The sequence below is a fragment of the Battus philenor genome, unplaced genomic scaffold (assembly GCF_028537555.1).
Source record: "Battus philenor isolate CCGP_79_NKW_IND1 unplaced genomic scaffold, ilBatPhil1.0.hap1 SCAF_17, whole genome shotgun sequence".
In the NCBI taxonomy this organism is placed as follows: domain Eukaryota; kingdom Metazoa; phylum Arthropoda; class Insecta; order Lepidoptera; family Papilionidae; genus Battus; species Battus philenor.
Window position 1 is genome coordinate 947,673 of NW_027181679.1, and position 20,766 is coordinate 968,438.

At 35.0% G+C, this 20,766-nt stretch overlaps 1 protein-coding gene across 1 annotated transcript in view; it reads right to left on the reverse strand.

Annotated features, from left to right (window-relative positions):
• Klp98A (kinesin-like protein 98A) overlaps window positions 1–20,766 on the reverse strand; it is a 55,329-nt gene that overhangs the window by 33,506 nt on the left and 1,057 nt on the right. The window contains exons 2-3 of the mRNA XM_068762861.1: window positions 19,107–19,176; window positions 10,763–10,873 (exon numbers count right to left, since the gene is read on the reverse strand). Coding sequence (XP_068618962.1) covers window positions 10,763–10,873; window positions 19,107–19,176 — 181 coding nt within the window. The remainder of the gene's footprint in view (window positions 1–10,762; window positions 10,874–19,106; window positions 19,177–20,766) is intronic.

Genomic DNA, 20,766 nt, shown 5'->3' on the forward strand with positions numbered 1-20,766 from the left:
AGATATAAAGGCCATCTGACTGCATCTGGTGGCAGGTTTAACTGGACATGGTTTTCTTAACACGATAAGAACCGCTCACTAGTTTCATCGTGTTTCGAGTTCCGTCTGTTACGAATGGATCACATAATAACCCGTGTTTTTCACACCCCGTGTAAAGATGTCACCTACTTTGATACACTGTATTCTACTTTGTGTATTTAAGTCAATAGCCAATGTATTAAACTTGATGGGGTTAATCCTTGCAGCCAAGCTCTAGGGCTCGGTACATACTACAGTTTCACCTGTTTGGGAGGTCGGTTAGCTCTTAGATCTCTTCTGGTAGGCACTCCATGGAGTGATTAGGTGTAAGGATCCCCGCGAGGTAACCTCGACTTGGGTTGAGCTTTTGGTTGTGTTGTTGTTGTGCGTGCGACACAAGGGCGCCCGAGAAGGCCAAACCTGGACTTGTAATACCGTGCACAGTTGTACATTCATTTCATTTATTCATACGTCTCCAAGATGGGGCAGAGTGCGTCCACAGTACGTGACCATCCGCTTTACTTCGCTTCACGTCATTCCAACTGCCTTCACTTCTGCAGTGATCGTCCGACAGGTTTGCTTTGGGCGGCCACGTCTTCGCTTTCCTTGAGGATTCCATTCTAGGGCTTGCCTCGGTGTGTCGTGTAGCCTATCCAGTTCCATTTACGGCGTATGATCTGCTGGTCGATCGGCATCTCACCGCAGCGTTTGCAGAGGTCTACGTTGGAGACTTTCTCAGGCAAGCATACACCGAGAATACGTCGAAGACAGTTGTTAACGAAGTCTTGGCACTTGACACAGTTGTACATAAGAGTTACTAATTTTATCAAGCCTGGAGTTGGTATAACAAGCCTTTGTTTCTGATGTTAACCTTATGTACATGACTATTGTACGGAAGGTAATATCCTATCACGGGATCACCCACCTCGGTTTACCGAGGATCTTCCCTGAAATCGTGGAAAATTCTAACCGAGTACTATCTCGAACTTACTAGAACTTTATCCGTAGGTGTACTACCCATATCGACAGTTCAGTGTTGTTTCTCGAGTTATAAGATTAAGATCTACGATCAGTGATGCAAAGTGACTATTTGGTAAGTCATTTGGACAGTGATTTCTTGAGCGATTTGGAAGCGAACTTTGGACTAAGCGATAATATACTTTGTGTTAAAGTACGGTGACCATCTGATTTGTGAATATAGGACTCCTTGTGAACCAGTGGTGTTTCATTTCGAGTCAGAACCCACAGTACGTACCAATACAATACAACTGGAGTATAATCGGTTCCACGAGCTAAATTTCCAAGAGTTAAATTTCAAGCTGCACAAAGCCCTGGCCGGCTAGCATAACGTCTATCACATCTAATGCAATTCCATTATAATATTAACATAATATAACAATGTATCTATTCCATATTTATCCAAATTGATATGTATAGATTGAAGCTCACTCCATATTATTTCTCAAAGTATAAAGTCATTTGTATATTTAAATGATGTCATCATACGTATATATCTAAGAGCACACGCGGCATGAATCACCCAATCAACACCGGGAGGTCCATAGTGTATTTACAAGGCACCGTGAAAAACTGGCTGTATCAAAGTTACTACTGTTTTTTTTAAATAAAATTCCACAAAATATTATTGAACAAATATTCAAAACGCATGTTAAAAATAAATTAACGGAAAAGCTTATTATTCAATAAACGAATATTTAAATGATATGAATTCCTTGGCAGTGATGTCACCTGATTGTTTTGATTTTATTTAGGATAGCCTAAACTGATAATCTGATAAAGTGAATATGAATAAATCTGTATTAAACTTTATCAAATGATGTGTAGTTGTGGAGTTTCTTACTGTTTCTTCTCCACAACTATAACACCAGGAGAAGCGGAGTCAAAAATAAAATAGATTAAAAATAATATTGTGAATAATAATTGTACGCGAAAAAAGTATTGTGGTCGTGGTGGTCAGTAATACGAAGCATTCCTCCGTAAAGTTACATCACCCCATGGTGTGATGTGTGATGAAAGTCCTCCGTAAAAGGATGAGGAAGGAACTAAAATCACACAGCGTATGAAATGTTAAATTTAACTCGACGACAAGGGCGTGTTCTATACATTGTTAACATTAGAATTCAAATCCGCGTTATAATTTGAATTCTTTTTTTTTAAAGTATTGCAGTCAAAATGGCCAGGAATCTTAAAGAAAAGGATAGATGAGGTCACTATTGCCTCCATTTCGACTAAAAAACAAGGTAGAGAGTCCTTCCTCAAGTTCTGCAAGTTCGTGGCAAATAATGTAATAAACAGAAATAAAGTGTAAACAGGCAAGACAAATAAAGTAAATTAAAATTAAATAAAAACAAAATATTAAGAATAAATTAAAAAGTAATACAAATTTTTCTGTGATATACAAAAATTGTGATACATATATCTATAAGAGAAAATCATAAATAATAATCTGTGATAAATTGTAAATAGTAAATAAACCTAACTGCAGTGAATGAGGATGAATGAAAGGAATAGAATGGAAGAGAAAGACAGATACAATTGTAGAGTGAATGAACGGAAAGACAGATGATCTGATGTATGAAATAAGAGTATATAAATAAAACTGGAATGTTAAAGAATTTATAAGTAAAATAAAATATCTGTTCCTATATAAATAGGGGCAGGGACCAGGGATAAAATAATGAAAAGAAATACGAAGCGGTCTTTACAAGGCAACAAAAGAATGAAGTGATGTTTTTGATGCTAAGTCTGCGTCTATGGAACGATTCGTTGAATCCCACGCGAACCAAAATGCGTAGCAAGTAGCACAATAGAAAGCTCCGCGACATGAACAGTAAGGTAACGTACGGACAGCGGAAATTAAATCGTAAACCACAACAGAGTGTCGACGACCTCGTCCTCGGGCCGGGGGGCGTGGCTAGATGTCAAGGTCACCCTTGTACACATTAAATCTATTCTAAAAAGGTCACATACGTTCCTATTATACGTATAACAATGTTTCGGCTCACTTGTATTTCTATTGCCTGGGAAAAGTATATACACCAATACCTCACTTTGCGTCGTGGTTACGTTCCAAAAAAATACGACGCAAATTGAAACGCCGCAAAGTGAATTAAGATTTTCTATAACAAACCATGTAAAGATCGAAGATAGGTTAGGAAAGGGTCACGGAAATACTACTTTTTAAAAAGAAAATTGAACATATAACTCTGCCAATAAACAAATTGGAAAAATATATATCTTTTTTGTAACCGGAAACAACACGTAAAAATTAAAATAAATTTATTCTTCTCTTTAAAAAAAAAGCACAACACACTACATTACAACACACTACGTATTTGAAATTGAACTCTAAAATTAGCAAAACAAAATAAAAATAAAACTGTATTCAAATTGCGTTGTTTCTAGATAGAAAGGTATCCCCGATTTTTGATGGAATGGCGCAATTAGAAACAAGTGTCGCCAACTTTTAGAAATTTTCAAAAAAAAATTAGACTCGAACCCAAAACAATACAACCTCGAAAATCTTACAAAGCACAGTGAAAATTAATACTAAATAAGCAGCGACGCAACTTCAAAAAAAAAAACGCAAAACGAGGTATTCGTGTAGTTTGAAATTTGATAATATATTATGTACTCAAAAGTACAACTCTATATATTTATTCATATACACATATAAAAGTTTATTTATTTATTTTAAGGTTCTTTCGCATAGGCATTAGCTATGCCCCGGCCATTTCGCGAACTTAACAAACGTCCTCCTCAACCTCATATTTTATATAATTTCGTTACATGCAACAGTACTTAGATTACATCAAGATACAATTAGCGCATATTGTAAATTATATTGTACCCCGGGAATCGAATTTGCGATCATAGGTCGCAAGTATATATATATTCTCCCTCGACGATCGGAAAGCACATATGTGAAGAAGCGGCAAAAATCACAACTTTTGCTCCTTAAAGCCCAGAATATCACGTTAATTTTGATTAAAATATGCATCCCTATCTTTATCAATTAAATATTTCTCAATCTCTACTTAGAGAATTAGTCTTGTTATGCTTCATTAAAAAAAAATGAACATTATTAATGGCGCGTCTAACACGCCTGAGAATCGAGCTTTAAAAGCATATGTTCAATTGAACACAATTTGTGTTTTCTCTTACATATGAATGCCTCATTACCTCCAAGATCGGAAATAAAAAATAGTTACATTTTAATATCGACTTACATAACGAAAATATCAACTGTCTAGTGAACAATAAGGTTTAGTAAGACGATACATCTATTTATTACGAGACAGTTTTGTCGCTGCAATGGTTAATTTGGCGGTGGGCGTCGGCGATCCACTCGCCGGAGCGCTGAGGAACTGAACCAAGTCGGTCAGGGCTCCATTACTGCCTGATTCGTTCTACTAATGGTATAACATCCTATATTACATAACTACATATCTACAGAGTGATTGGTTATAGAGGTTACAAATGTACAAACTTTAAATGGATATATGTATTTCTAATCGCCCTGTATAAAGTGTTCATTATGAAATATATTACGCAATGCGTAGTATAAAAAGTTTAAGTCGTGGTTGCAGACTTATTAAGACTAGGGGCCACTCGGTCAAGTCATGAACTGATGGCGGGCCGACCGCCTGAAGCATAGGTAATTAAATTTTTTTGGTTTTATTCTGGAATAGAATTCAACATTTTTCGAATGTACGAGAGTATTATTTTTGCTATCGGCGGGTTACCAGTATTCGTCCACCACCACCAAGAAAGTCACGCACAAGGTGACAAGACACGCCCGAAGAAGAGGGCGCACCTAATAGCAACTACCAGGAGGTAGTGGCAAGAAGAACGAAGACATCAAGAAGAACATCGACGCCGACGCGGACTCCAACACCACCATCGAAGGAGAAAAGCAGTAGCAGCAACACAGCAAGTCTCTCGCAGCGCACCGAAGCGCCGTGAGACGGCGAATAGTACGAAGCAGTAGGCGGAAAATTTTTTATTAGCTGATTAGCCCTGAGTTCGTCGAAGTTGTAAGAGCCCCACAAGGCTAACAACAAGTGCAACAACCAGAATACAGAAAGTATTCTACCGGCGGGCCGCATGCGCGGTCTGTGCATCCATGGTTTAAGGGATAAAGAATTTTCTTCTGGAAATTAATGAAACTTCTATCCTTACCGCAGTCCGTTCCGCCGAAGTGACGCTACTGAACCGGGCATGTGCCACGAAGTGTGCACATTGCATGACGGTAAGCTGATGTTCGAATTTTCTCATTTGTGTTACATATTTAAAGATTTTACTGGTATTTTAATTAAAAATGGTACTTATGATAATTCTTAGTAATTTATTTGGCTGTGATAAATCTTAAAACAGGGATCTATACACAAGCTCACATTACAAGGTGGATGCCGGTTAACTCCGGCACTGGTAACGAAAGGGTTAAATATAAATAACCTTTTTAAAAGGGGCTTTTCATTAAAAACTATGTATTTATAAAACAATTGATTTTGTTATGGTGTACCGTACATCAATTGACAGCAAAGTTTTAAAGTTTTTGCTACCCACTTCCGATCATCCTGTTGATTTCGTACTTTTTTATATAGAGATAGTGAATAAATTTGTTTCGGATGTTTCATGGAGTTACATATGACATTTATGTCGCGTCGAAACATTTATTTTCTAATTAACCTTCAAAACTTGCATTCAAACTATATATATATATATATCTATATATATATATATATATAGATATATATCTATATATATATATATATATATATATATATATATATATATACACGCAGAATACACGAGGATGATTGGTTATAGGTATAAAAACTTTAAGGAAAAGAATGTGTAGATCCTTTGTCAACAAAAAGCTTCCTTCGACCTGTACAAATACACTTACTCTGAAATATGTCTCCTTAATATGTTTTTTTTTCTATAGTATTGCGATAGGCGAATGACTAGCAGTACAAAGTCTGCAATGACATATAGTAAACAATAAATAAATTTAATATGTATTAGTCTAGTCCAGAGTTCCCCAAACTTTTTTGTGTCGTAGACCCCTTGCCATGTTTTTCCGTGTTGAGTAAACCCCCTACTTACCTAATATTGATTTACTGTAAATTTCTAACTGTAGTGAAGTTAAAAACTTAAAGTAAAAACACTTGTTAATTAAATTAAAACTACTCAAAAAATTGTGTCTGTTATGTAACATTAAATAAACATAAAATAAACTATAAATTATTATTATTTTCTTAGCACTTTCCTTTTAAAGATTCAGGAAACGAATAAACGTATTTGTACTTCATTCGTATTTATAGAGAGACGAATTGAACAAGTAAGTACAAGGTAGCGAAGCTCTGAGACTGCGACTCTCAGGTTTTTACAAGTTCAAAATGTATTGCGACCACAAAGCGAATACTAACATCCTACAACTTACAAAATTTTATAAACATATATAATAAATTTTTTACTTCATGAGTACTTTTATAAATAATGTAAATGTTTTGATATTATAACATAGTATGATGTAAGTAAATAGGTACTACTAGTGTATGTGTTGAGATCCACTATCGTGGACCCGTGTTTTCATTTCATGGACCCCCAAATTTTTTTTCGCTGACGTAGACCCCTTGCAGGTTGTCATCGACCTCTAGGGGTCGATATAGACCACTTTTGGGAATCACTGGTCTAGTCCGATTTAGTGGCGACCACGAACCGTGTCTACACACGGCATGGGTAGGTGGACTACCCACTGGGTGGATGCACGACATAGTTAGTCGTCGCTGAATGTGGGCAGTGCAGGAACGGTCGTCGTGACGAAAAGAAAAATTCGAATTTCGAAAACATTTATCTATACAGTAATACCTCGCTTTACGCGACCCCGTTATACGCGGTTTCACTATAACGCGAATTGCAAATTTCGCGCTCAAATGCCTCGAATTACGCAAAAGAGTGCGTATAAATATAATGTAGTCATCAATTTCTCTATGGTGTCTTGACCATCTGTCAAACAATTAAAAAGAGTGTTGGGTGTTATGAACGTATTTTACAAGAACGTAAACAAAACGTTACCCAAAAGACAATAGATGTATTTTTCCGTAAAAAATAAGAGTATGTGTTGCATAAAGTGTTCCTAGAATTAAAGTAATTGATTAAAATGATTTGTATTTTATTGTAATAATTTTTGACTATGTTTAATCATAAACCTCGTTATACGTGAATTTCAGTTAACGCGATTTTTTTTTCGAACGTATCCCTCGCGTAAAGCGGGGTATTACTGTATATATGTGGAATGGAACGTAATAGCATACGTGAATAGGAACGTCAGATGGTGCAAGCGAGAGGCGTGTAAGAGGAAGGGAGACAGACGACGGTTGAACGACGAAGGAGCGTGCGCAGTTTTTGGTTAGGAGTTCTTTTTAAAATAAATATTTGTGCCCCACGAAGGACTTTAAAATTCAATCCCTGCATCCTGACTACCACATATATACATTATATATATATATATATATATATATATATATATATATATATATATATATATTTCTCCCATTTAACCTGTCAACTGCCTATGGACATATCTGCTCTCAACGCACGAGTGCCTATGGGCCACACCTATCAGGAACAAAGTTAGCTACATCATGTCAAATTTCTTAAAAAATATAGTTTAAAATCACTTGCTATGAATATACTATATATCACAGGACCATAAACAATAATATTTCTTTCATAATTAAAAAAAAAAAAATGTTCCTCACATTGACATGCGTTATATTGTGGCTGTCCAACGAAAGTGCAAATCTTTTACATCGATGACTAATCATCCTGTACATAAAAATAAATGTGTTCTTTTTTGACGGAAACGAATTTGATAAGGACTATTAAAATATACAGAGGCTATTGTTGCGTTATAACGAGTTTAAAGAAGCCGTAATTCCATGAATGGTCATAGATTTTATATTTCAGAGAATTAATGTAGCAATTTATATGATTGCAACATTGTATGAATTATACAGCGTTCTAATGTTTTAAATATATAAAAGAGCCGGAAAAATGGTAAAATTGTAAGGTTCTAAAATAGATATCAATACTCGTAAATTCAGCGTGTAAAAAGTTGTTTACTCTTTCAATACGATTTATTTTTATTTTAATAATTCTATTTGTAGGGAAAAAATAATACTTAAATAAATGATCATATAATTTACTGATTATTGCAAAATAATAATTGGGACATATATTATATACACAGACAGACATATATATTTTCCCCAATAGTTTTATATTATAGTAAAAAAAATTTGAATATATAGTAGATCACTCGCCGAATCCAACTCGGATGGGCAGTGTTAATGAACCTCCGAAATCTCTTCTTTCAAAATACCGCAATGTTGGAAGACCAAGATCTTTGACCAATGTGTGTTGTCTGTGATTAAGAAAAGGACTAATATATATCTACTTCCGCTATGTAGCATAATCGTGCGCATTTATCAGCGGACTGGCGAGCGGTGCACTTCATTGCACGACTACTGCTACATAGCGGAAGCAGCTATATATTAGTCCTTTTCTTACTTAGGATGGACTTCCGCAAAGCAACGCCTGAATCCATTAGATATTAAAGTTCAACTAAAACTAACTATAATTCTCTTACTAAATCTTATCTGTTGATGTTAATGCTACTAGGAGGCTTTTGCATCAGACAGGTCCCGTAGATATATTTCACACAACAGTCTTTTATTCACATTTAACACATGGAACCTCTCTTTACTCCTGGACATAGGCCTCGTACCAAGATTTTTAAAATGATTTTTCGAAAGCGACTGCCGAGATTTCCGCTATTGCGAGCGATTTCCGCAAAGTTACGCCTGAATCCAATACACCTGAAAACAATGATCACATACCAACCTATATAACACACACAACCAACCTAGATAAACAACCGCCTGAAAACAATGATCCTATTGGATATTGTATGTGATGACAGGTCATTTAAAGAGCAATGGAGAGAGCTGTGCTCGAAGTTTCGCTGCGAGATGGAATCAGGAGATCAGCAGACGAAATAAGATTACCGACGTAAGTCGAAGAGTTGCTTGTCTGTGTGTGTCTGTGTCTGTGCGAGTGACAGTGAGCTGGGTACATCCCTCGTGCAACAGATGGTCGAAAGGTTCTCCAGTGGCGGACACGACTCAGTAATCGGAAGGTTATGCATTACAATATCATTTAGCCATAAAACGTCTCTTACTGAACATGGACCTACCCCATTGATTTCCAATAAGACTGGTATAAAGCGAAGATGATTTCTTTCATCAAACGAAGTATAGAGACATGTGCAAAAGAGCTATTTTTACAAACAGGATCATACCGGCAATCAACATCAAAAGATATTTATGAATGCAGAGTATAAACTATGTGTGGAATTTAAAACAAACATATTTGAGACAATGGCGCGTGCGCTGATTGGTTCATTAAGAATTTAACACATCACGTCATTGGCTGGTGATTATTCTTGTCAGTTACCTGTCATGTTGTGACGTCACCACTTCTAAATTTAGTTAATACTATTTGTTTGGTTCATGATAAATACAATACCGACTTTTGAAAATAGATAATCGGCTAATTTCGGCTTCGTAGAGCGTTATCTATGTCGCACAACTAACAAAACGTCACACAGGTAGTGCGGTACAGAGATAGCTGGATAATGATATATACATATGTATGTACACACACATATATATATATATATATAATTATAAGTGAATTCTAACCTTCGATTCCGAAAAAAAGAATGAGAGTAATTTCTGACAGTGATAAAGGATAATAAAACACCTCTGGTTTTATTTTTTGTTCTTCTGTTTAATGTATTGTAATTAAATAAATAAAAAACGGTTTTTCCGTAATATATTAAATATTTTAACTCGTCAATGCATTTTATTTTTATTTCTGTTTACACCTAAAAATATTGAAAAAAAATCACAACTGTTAAATAACAAAATTATTCATTTTTTGCAAGCTTTTCGATTAAAACGGTTTTGACTTGAAAATTTTTAATTTTCAAATTAAAACGCTTTTCTCAGGAACGTATCTACCGTGTAAATCGGGTGATAGGTGTATAAAGGAATTTGAAACTAACAAACATACATGCGGGGTGAAATACATAGGTATTGTTGTCCATCACCCCTGGGTTACATTTAATCCATCGATCTTGTTACATCCTGTATACCAGAGTTCCCCAAACTTTTTTGTGTCGTAGACCCCTTGCCATGTTTTACCGTGACCCCCTACTTACCTGATATTGATTTCCTGTAAATTTCTAACTGTAGTGAAGTTTAGTGTTAAAAACTTAAAGTAAAAACACATGTTAATTTATACATTTTTTAATTGAATTTAAATAAAACTACTCAAAATAAAATTTTGTATCTGTTATGTAAAATATACGTAACATTAAATAAACAAAAAGGTACTTTTATAAATAATGAAACTGTTTTGATATTATAAGATAGTATGATGTAAGTAAATAGGTACTATCAGTGTATGTGTTGTTATTTTCATTTCATGGACCCCCAAATTTTTTTTCGCTAACGTAGACCCCTTGCAGGTTATCAGAGACCCCTAGGGGTCGATATAGACCACTTTGGGAATCACTGCTGTATACATTTGCATGAAAGTACAACAACATAGATTATATAACTTCACCTCTAACCGCATGGTAACTCACCTGCTCTTGTGATGCGTAGTGACTGTCCCCATGGTCAAAAGACCAGTAGGAGTGGTCGAATGTGAAATCCTTGTACCGCTCACGGCTGCCATCGTTATGTTCTTTGCTATTCTGCGGACAAAAACTTTTATTTAATACTCTTTGTTCCACACATCTAAAAAGAAAAAAAAGAATCAAATAAAAATTCAAAGATCTGTTTCAACATACAATTTCTTAGACACCTATAGTAAGGACAAAAGGAGGATAAATATAGGGTAATCGACGTGCATATACAAAAGTAAATTTAACCCTTAATAACCTTATTTACGAGTGATTTTTTTTAATATTACTTTGTTTGATTGAGGGTCTAGATAAAAATTGTTTTTTTTTTTTATTTCGTTGTAAAGAATATTATACAACAGTAAAATTCGTACAGCCAACCTATAAAAAAAACTAATAGTAATGTGAACATTCGGTTTAAAAGATTGGTATCAAAATTGAAACTCTAGTCTATTAAGGGTTAATACTGTGATCAAAAAGTAAAGTGAAAGTGTCATTTAAAACTCCTGGCCATTATCAAAGCAAGTAATGTTTTTTCCTAGGTTGGTAGTACTGTCTATTACCAAACTATATTTACCAAACGTCAGTTTGTCAAAACTTGGAACATCATTTGACTTTTTTTACTGCCGTTCAAAGTTTTTTTCCAGTCCTCAAAACAGTTGGAATAGTCTTTTTCCGGTACAGCCTTCAAGACCTTCGATCAGGTCTTTATCTCCTCTATCGTGTCGTGGTTGCTTTCACCGAATTGGACTTCGTGGGCCTACGTGAATTCGAACAGCTATGTACGATACCAAACCACAGACTAACCACAACACCATCACAGACATTTCGATTTATTTTTAAACATAGAAAATGAAATTTAAAACAACATATTTTTCCAATCCGACCATGTAATCATTTCCAATGACAATGATAACAGATGTAATTAATTAGTGTACATACATTACACATTTACGATATCGTCTTGTTAACGCCATTTTGATTATATTTCATTTATGTTTTATTTTAAATTATAAATACATCATTTTAATAATTATGTTCTGCCTTAAAAAATTATCATCACCATCATTTTAGTACGTCTTCTGCTGGACATCTGTCGCTTAGATCACCAGAAACACCGTTTCAAATTCGCATTCAAGCAACGTCTTTCAATGAACTCAACAGGAAATAGAATCTGGAGTCAAAAGTGTAGTAGCAGCATCGCCTCCCTGATTAGAGACACATACCAACACACTTTCTTGCAAAATTCAAAAATTATAATGAAGAAAGGTAATAGATAGATAATTAACAGGTATATAAAAATAACTGATATAGATACAGACACATTTAAGTATTGCAAATAAACTATTTAAACTATAAATCAAATGAGAATTGTAAAATGAAATGAATATAAGATAGAGGGAGATGCATAGAAGGTATGTAAATGAAAGCAATAAGAATAAAAGAAAATATGTGACGGACGAAAGAAGAAAAATAAATAAAACTATTCTGGAAAACTTAGAGCAATCAAAGTTCTTGTACCATCAAATGATAGGGGGACGATAAGAAAAAAAAGCAATAACTGAACTCCACTAGTGAACCTACGACTCCGGCGCTATATGGTTTATCAATTGACACTTGCACTTGATATAAATATAACTATACTGAAAAACTTAGAAAAATCAAAGTTCTTGTATCATCAAATGATGGGCGGACGATAGAAAAAAAAGCATTAACTGAAGTCCACTAGTGAACTTACTACTCCGGCGCTATATGATCTATCAATTGCCACTTGCACTTGCTAATCCGCTAGGAAATTTCGGTTACAATCCCTTTACGAATCTCCTAATATCTACTTTTATCTCGTAGAAAAAAACTCAGTTTATCCCCTATGCCTCATTTAACAATCACAGCTTGCAAAGATCCAAAGTGAGAAACCACATTTGTGTCACACGTTGGTCGTAGATCTTTTTTAAGGTACTGAAGGATCGACATCCTTATCTTTATTTTATTGTCAACTATCTATTTATTTTTTAATCTACTTTATTATTGATTCCACTCTGCTTCGCAAAATGTTAAAGTTGTTGAGAAGAAGCAGGATGAAACTCCACAACAGCTCATCTTGTTTATCAACGCAGAGTTATATATATATACACTTTATCAGATAGAATAAATGAAATCAAAACAATCAAGCGACATCACTGCCAAGGATTCTTATCATTTAAATATTCGCTTTTTGAACAATAAGCTTTTTTCGTCATTAATGCCAAAATAGGTAAGTATGCCTAGGACAGCACTGTAGCGAAAATTATATTTCAGTGGGTCAGACAGCTGCTTTCGTTCGTATAAACATACAGACATCTGTACAAACCAGACGGTAACGAACTGACCTTGACTCGAGTTTACAGATTCGATCCAATGAATTACATGAAATATACATAATTTTATTTCACTTATCGTATATATTAGGGGAAACGGAAAGTACTCATATTGTCGCTTTCTTAAGTTAAATTCACACGACTACATTTTTAACAAGTTTTTATTATATCAATATCCTTTTGCCATCTAGTATACAAAGTCATTGCCGGAGCGGTAAAAATCAATCGGTTTTTCTGTATAATATGACAACAGAAACGACATTACTTCCTACCAAACCTTCCTACCAAATATTAGAGGGACCGCCCCCTAATATTTGGTTACATATTCTCTAGACAAACGCAATTTCATCAAACACCACTGCACTCTTTAAAACTATCACAAAACGGAACAGCCTGGAAAAAGACGGTTGCAGAAACTGTCGTGCTTGGTCCTCTTGAACCTTGAGTGGAGAGCCACTACCACCAACACCACTAGATTGACCAACGGCATAATCGAGGTTGCAATAAGTCGATAAAAGCGGGGAGCACAGGACAGGTCAGCGGGGCACCTTGCAGTGGGCACCTATAAACTGACATTCTGACAACATACGACGACTTGATGATGAAATTAAATTAGTTTAAAATAAAACCATCATCACTTACTCCGTTAACTTGACATAGATGTTATCACAGTCGATAAAAAATACAATAATAATAATAATACATTTTATTTCAGAACCTAGCGAGTCCATAGAATACAAGTAAGCTAGTAACAAAATTTACTTAAAGGCTTTATAAATTAGTATGTCATACAATTTAAATATAGCACTAATTTAAAAAAAAGTCGCTCAATATAAAAACTAATTTAAGATAATTTTTAATGGCAGTAGTGTTGATTTTAAATAGAGTGACTTATAAAAATAAATTAGCGTCGAACAAATTGTCTGCATCGAAAACAAGTTTCATTTAATACAATTCAACTAATACTTTCGACCGTGAATACAGAAATAAACCTCGAGATAATTTAGTCCACTTTTGTTAATTCTTCTGCGTTCGTGTGTGGGCATGTGAATATTTAAGGTGCGCTTTCATTAACAAATTTCGTGTATTTTATTTTTATGTAAGAAAAGGACCAATATTTAGCCACTTCCGTACACAGAGTTTGTGTTTGGACTCTGTGTTTGGCACTAATCCGTGTAACATAACTCCTGAAGATGCCCCGTGGAGGGGTGAAACATGTGTTGAGTGATTTAACGGTGGCAGTTATGTAATTCGCATTGTTTGCCGCATACGCATTTATCAGCGGGCTGGCGGGCGGTGCACTTTGTTGCACGACTACCACTGCATGTGCGGAAGTAGCTAAATATTGGTCCTTTTCTTACTTAGGAAGGACTTCCGCAAAATAACGCCTGATTCCATTAAATGTTTATTTTTATTTCTTAATACGCAACACTTCGTATTTATTTATTTCTATTGCGTTCGAACTGAGTAATTTTCTTGGCACCTAAGACAATCGGGTAATTTCGGCTTCGTAGAGCGTTATCTCTGTCGCACGAAATACACCGACTGACAAAACGTCACATAGGCAATGTACGACAGAGATAGTGCTCTACAAAGCCGAAATTAGCCGATTGTCTCTACAAAGGTCGATGTACAATATTTATCGCCGGGCACTATATATCAAATAATATACCAAATATTAGTGTGTACATATATATATCTAATATATAAAATTTCCATGTCACAATGTTAGTTACCGTACTCCTCCGAAACGGCTTGACCGATTTATACCAAATTTTATATGCGTATTCAGCTGGTCTGAGAATCGGCTACTATCTATTTTCCATACCGCTACGTGATAAGGGTTGTTCACTCTTAATTTTTTTTTTAATTTTTTATCGAAACATTTTTATTTTTATTTTTTAAGGATACAGCATACAAAAATACATACGACCCTAAATTTTCAGCCCTCTACGATCAACCCTTATTTTTTAATTAAAATTTTTTTTCGCAAAAAAACGTTTGTCGGATCAGGTAGTGTATATATATATATTTATATATATATAAGCCGATAGACGCCCAATGCTGGGTCTAATCCTTCTCTAAAGATTGCCACGATGATCTTGACCATGGCTACCGACGACGAATTTACCAGCTCATGGTCTTTCTTCTCTTTTCAGCCGATGGACGCTCACTGAGGGGCCTAGGCCTCCTTCAAAGATCACCTCTATGACCGGTCCTGCGCTGCCCGCATTCAGCAACTTCCCGCGATCTGAACTATATCGTCGTTCCACCTAGTGGACGGCCTACCCATGACGTGTCTAGCGGCTGAGGTCGCCACTTGCGAACCTTGTAGCCCAGACGGCGAGCGATGTTCCCCCCCCCCCTCTCTGTCTGCTCTATGCATCTCTGCATGAGCTATGACGGTGACCTTAGTTCTTCTCCGCATCTTCTCATTACTGATTCGATCTCTGTATAAATTTTAGCCGTATAAATTGGCCGTATTTAAAATCTGTACCACCAGAAATCCGAAGGTATGTCCATGTTAACATACATTTAACATCATTACTGTAAATCGCTCTTCCAAATCCGATTTCAGATTACATTGTTTGATTATTACTGGTGGAACGGTTATCGCCGCATTAAGACATATTCGTCAACATTTCAGCCAATAGACGCCCACTGTAGGGCATTGGTCTCACCCAACGATATCTTTGAGGGGATATACCATAATCTCCACGCTTGGCAGACGGGTTGGCGACAGCAATGTGGTATTTTAGTATGCAGAGCCCTATTGTCCATGGCAATCGTATATAATTAATTAACAAATTAAAAATTAATTAAAATTGTACCCAAAAATAAGAGTCCGCGACCTACGATCGCAAATCTTACTCCTCCACCGCTGGACATCGTACTGCGTAGTACGTGAAAAATGTCCAGTCATGATAAATTACTATAATTTCAGAATTGCGTCTATAACAGTCTAACACTATGTGTGTCAGCACATAGATAACATAACATACGTTTATGATCCTAAAGATAGAACTGGCCTGTTTAAAAATAATACAAAAAAAAGTTTTAAAATTCGAAAATGGAACTCCTATTAGCGCTGTAGCACAAGTTTATGGGGAACTCACTTATATTTTGAGCTTATACTTTGATTTCAATAAGTTTTTTTTTCTTTTATCCGTCACAATATCTGGCATTCTGTCTCTTTCCTTCCTGCTCATTTTCTTTCATTTCATCGCTTACAGGTCGTCGTCGTTTCGCCAATTAACATCCAATGTAAACCATAGGGATCCTTTAAAGATATCTATGGAGATATACCATAATCCTCACGCTTGGCAGGCGGGTTGATGACCATATTGGTATTATGGTACGCAGACGTCACTGCCAATCCTTTGGATACTTGTTTATGAGCAGTGGCAATCCTAATTAATTAGGATTGTATCTCGATAGTCGAACCCGCTACCTACGATTGTAAGTCTCATTCGCCTACCGCTGGACTACCATTGCTCCCACTGTTGGGACACTTTAATATCACTTTAAGTCAACAATGTAAATCTTCTTTCATTCTTATTCGAAATTGTTCGAGACGATCTATAGTTTCAGGATAGCGGATATTTAGATATATAGTTCATATCACCTTTCAGTTTCCGCTACTTATTTATATTGTCTACCATTAGACCTTGATGTAAGAGCCGGAAACTGTACATTTATCGAATTTTAATAACGAATGCGGCGCCGGTTTTTATCAAATAGTTTGTGCAGCGTTGCTATGTTCCGATTTTGACGGCACTGTTCTGAAGGTGACATTCCATGTGTCAAGGTGAAATTGTTTACTTCGCTTTTTTATTGTTTAGTTGCATTACATTGTTGTGATTTAGTATCAGAAATGATCTCGAAGGATTGCCCATCTGAAGTGGCAGATGGAAGAGCACATCGCTCTACAACTGATGGCCCTTGGGGTTTAAAGATTCTCGAGGGCAGGCTTAGCCCTAGATGGACCGGGGACTTAGTCAAAGTCGTGGGAAATTCTTGGATACAGGCAGCGAAAAACAGGACATCGTGATCTATCTTTGTAAGACGACCCACGCCTCGCGATGGGTATGTTTAACAGGTGTTCCGCCAGTTAGAGCTGGAGACGGTTCTGGTCTGAATATTCACGAGGTACGGCAGATTCGCTGAGTACCTGCATAGGTTTAAACTAAAGGATCCCTCGTGCATCTGTAACCCTGCGGTGGCACACCTGATCACCAGCTGTCTCGTGTTTGGCGCTCTAAGAAAGGATTGCCAGTTTCGGTTGCAGCAAGAGATCGAAGAAAGGAACATCGCATCACTTATGAATAATGAGGAGAGTCGCGGGACCTTCATAGAAAATTTGTAAGCAAAAAAAAAAAACTAAAAGACTAGTCAAGATAAATAATTAAATCTGTAATAAATGTAAAGAAAATAGGAAAGTAAAAATTAAATTAATAAAAGATATGTAAATGTAAGAATAAAACAAATAAAGAAATAAAAATTAAGCAAAACAGAACAAAACCTGTAATATTCTGGTACAAAGACGACGAAAATAAGGTGATGAATGAAAGCAATTAAATAATTTGCGAAGAATAAATGACATTGAGAAGGAAAAAATAATATAAAATATTGTGTAAAAACAGTTCCTGTGTTCCCAAGACAGTGGAAGTATGAGAGGCCCTGAAAAGTCCAGGGGAAATTTCCACCAATGTAAACATGACTTTATTTACAACCAAACAGTTCATTATCTAAGGTACTGGTCTACTGAATATCTTCAATATACATTCATCATCAAAATTTCAAACGTAAAACTTCCATTGCTGGAAATATGTCTCTACCTGACACTTCCATTAGGATCGGAAGTTGCATCTAGTGTCTTTCCATATCCTTAACAAATTCGTTGGTACATCTAAGTGAATTTCACTTCAGAACAATAAATCCTTATAGGTCATTCATATGCATTAAAACAATTAAAATTCTTTAGTCATTATAACTCTTGTTGTGTATTGAAACTGTAGCATCGCCTCTTAGATAGACAATTATTATAATTGTCCACATTTAACCTCATTTATTCAATGTGTTTGTACTCTTTGCTTTTTATATTTACTTGTTAATGTTTGTACAACTTATACTAAACTAGTAGGTAGTTATAAATGTAACATAATCTAACGCAGTTCTATGATTATAACTTATCTAGTAAGCACTATATGAATTATATCAACATCTAACATACGCATGGACCATATCTAATAAAAGGATGCAGTCGGTGAAGAATATCGGATGGTGACAGTAGCCCCAACATATACTCAGGGAATTCCACTTCACAACAAGAGAGTCCGAACATAGATCCTCAAGGAATCACTCCTAAACAAAAGAGTCCCAACATAGACTCTCGGGGAATCACTCCTAAACAAAAGAGTCCCAACATAGACTCTCGGGAATCACTCCTAAACAAGAGAGTCCCAACATAGATTCTCGGGGAATCACTCCTAAACAAGTCCCCACAAAGACTCTTAGGGAACCGCTCCTAAACAAGAGAATCCCATAGACACTCGGGGAATCGCTTTTTAACAAGAGAGTCCCAACATAGCCTTTTGAGAAATCACACACGACACCTCAATTTAATTAAGTTTATAAACTAAAATATATTTTTTTTAACAAGCTCCAAATTTGAAATCGAAATAAGTTATAGTTCATATTGTAACTGTAAGATTGTTATAAGTACAAGTAAACTAATTAAATAAATAAAATAACAAGGAAGTGTAATGAAAAAACCGCAAACAAACTAAAAAATGATCATGCATACTTTGTATAACTATGCAGTTTTGTAAAAAAAAATGTTTGATTATGCCAAATAACAAGATGTGCGACTATTGTCGCCAAAAAACCTCTGTCATGTCTGCAAAAACACTATTCTAATGTCAAAATAAAATAAAATTCAAACTTACTTTTACAGTTAGCAATCTTGTCTTTTTGCCATCCATTTCTACAATGAGTTTGGCGTTCATGTCTTTTTCCCTGCAAATAAAATAACAAAATTTAACAATTGAATTCTTCAATCTTATTTATGAATAAGTTGATCCACAATATATTGGTTTTTAATATTATCTGTTGACATGTACAGGATGATTAAAAATTGGTGTAAAAGCTTTAAAGAAGTTAATGTATAGCTCATATATCAGCAAAAAAAGACATCTTTTATGGATATTTCAAATCAACCTGTGTAAAATTATCAGTCTGAAATATGTCACGCTAATTAATTTTTTCTTATTGGAATATGACAGAATAATTATTGGATTAGCAACCCTTTTTCTTCCTATTATATTATCATTATATTATTTATTATTTCTGTAACCATTGATTATATGATAAAGTATACCATACATTAATTCACAGCACAAATACTCTCACTACATTTTACAATTAAAACTAAACACCATGTATTTCCCAATGTGGATACCACATCCCATAGAGGAGCAATTTAATTGTTAAGGAGGCAATTCGAAAGTAGACTTGATATGAGTTTAACCCTTTCGCTTTAATATAAAAAATATTTGACATATGGGGGGCATAAGAATTTTAGAAAAGCTTTGGTAGGAAGAATACTGGTTTAGACATTGACTTGGGTTTAAGCAAATTATTCTCATAAGACATTTACTAAAAAAAAATCATATGATATCATATGACATTAATTATTTTTAAATCTAGAGAGATAGATACTCTATAAACTAAAGCATGCACCCATTTTTAATGTTTATTTTTAAATAATACAATATCTTTTACATTTCTTCAAATAATTGGGTAGACTATTGTACAACTGTACACCTTAAAATTTTAATTGTAATTTGTGTCTGTTGCTTAGGATATAACTATGCCATATATAACCACAGTAAGGATATTGACTTCTTTTTACCATTTCTCAAGGAGAAATGCGGCTTTAATGCGTAAATTGTTCAATCAACTCGGAATATATGTATATTAACAATAGCAATATCCACAATGCTCCAAAACAAACAAATTTCAGTAGAGATTAGCTGTAATGCATTAGATATGTTTTTGTTACAAACCTATTCCTTAATAATACTGTTGTGTCATGCAGTACATGCCATATTGTTAGACTGCCTTTAGTCAATAAACTTGCTTGACTAATGACTTATTATTTATTTATTTGGGACCATCCACAGATAATACAATACAAAATACATATATGTTCACTCAAATATTGACGTAACATTTGTTTTCATTTCATTAAAGATGAACACAACTAGAGCAAAAATATTCACAGATTAATACAACAGAAACACTTTTTAACACATTCAAAACCACAGTAATTTTTGAAGATTTTCCATTCAGGCCTCATAGGGCTTACACAACCCCCGCTTTAAAAATATAAGTCTTTTAAGATTGCAAAGGTATAATTAGCGAGAAAATGTTATAAATTTTAATATGCATTATGCACATACATGATATGAAGTTATCCATATTCAACCCTACAATTTATTTTCTTAGAATCCTCTGTTTTTCAATGAGAACTGCAAATGGGCTAAACATAAATTGCAGCAGGGGTAACAAATGCCTCATTTAGTATAGAATGTGTTAAATATAATT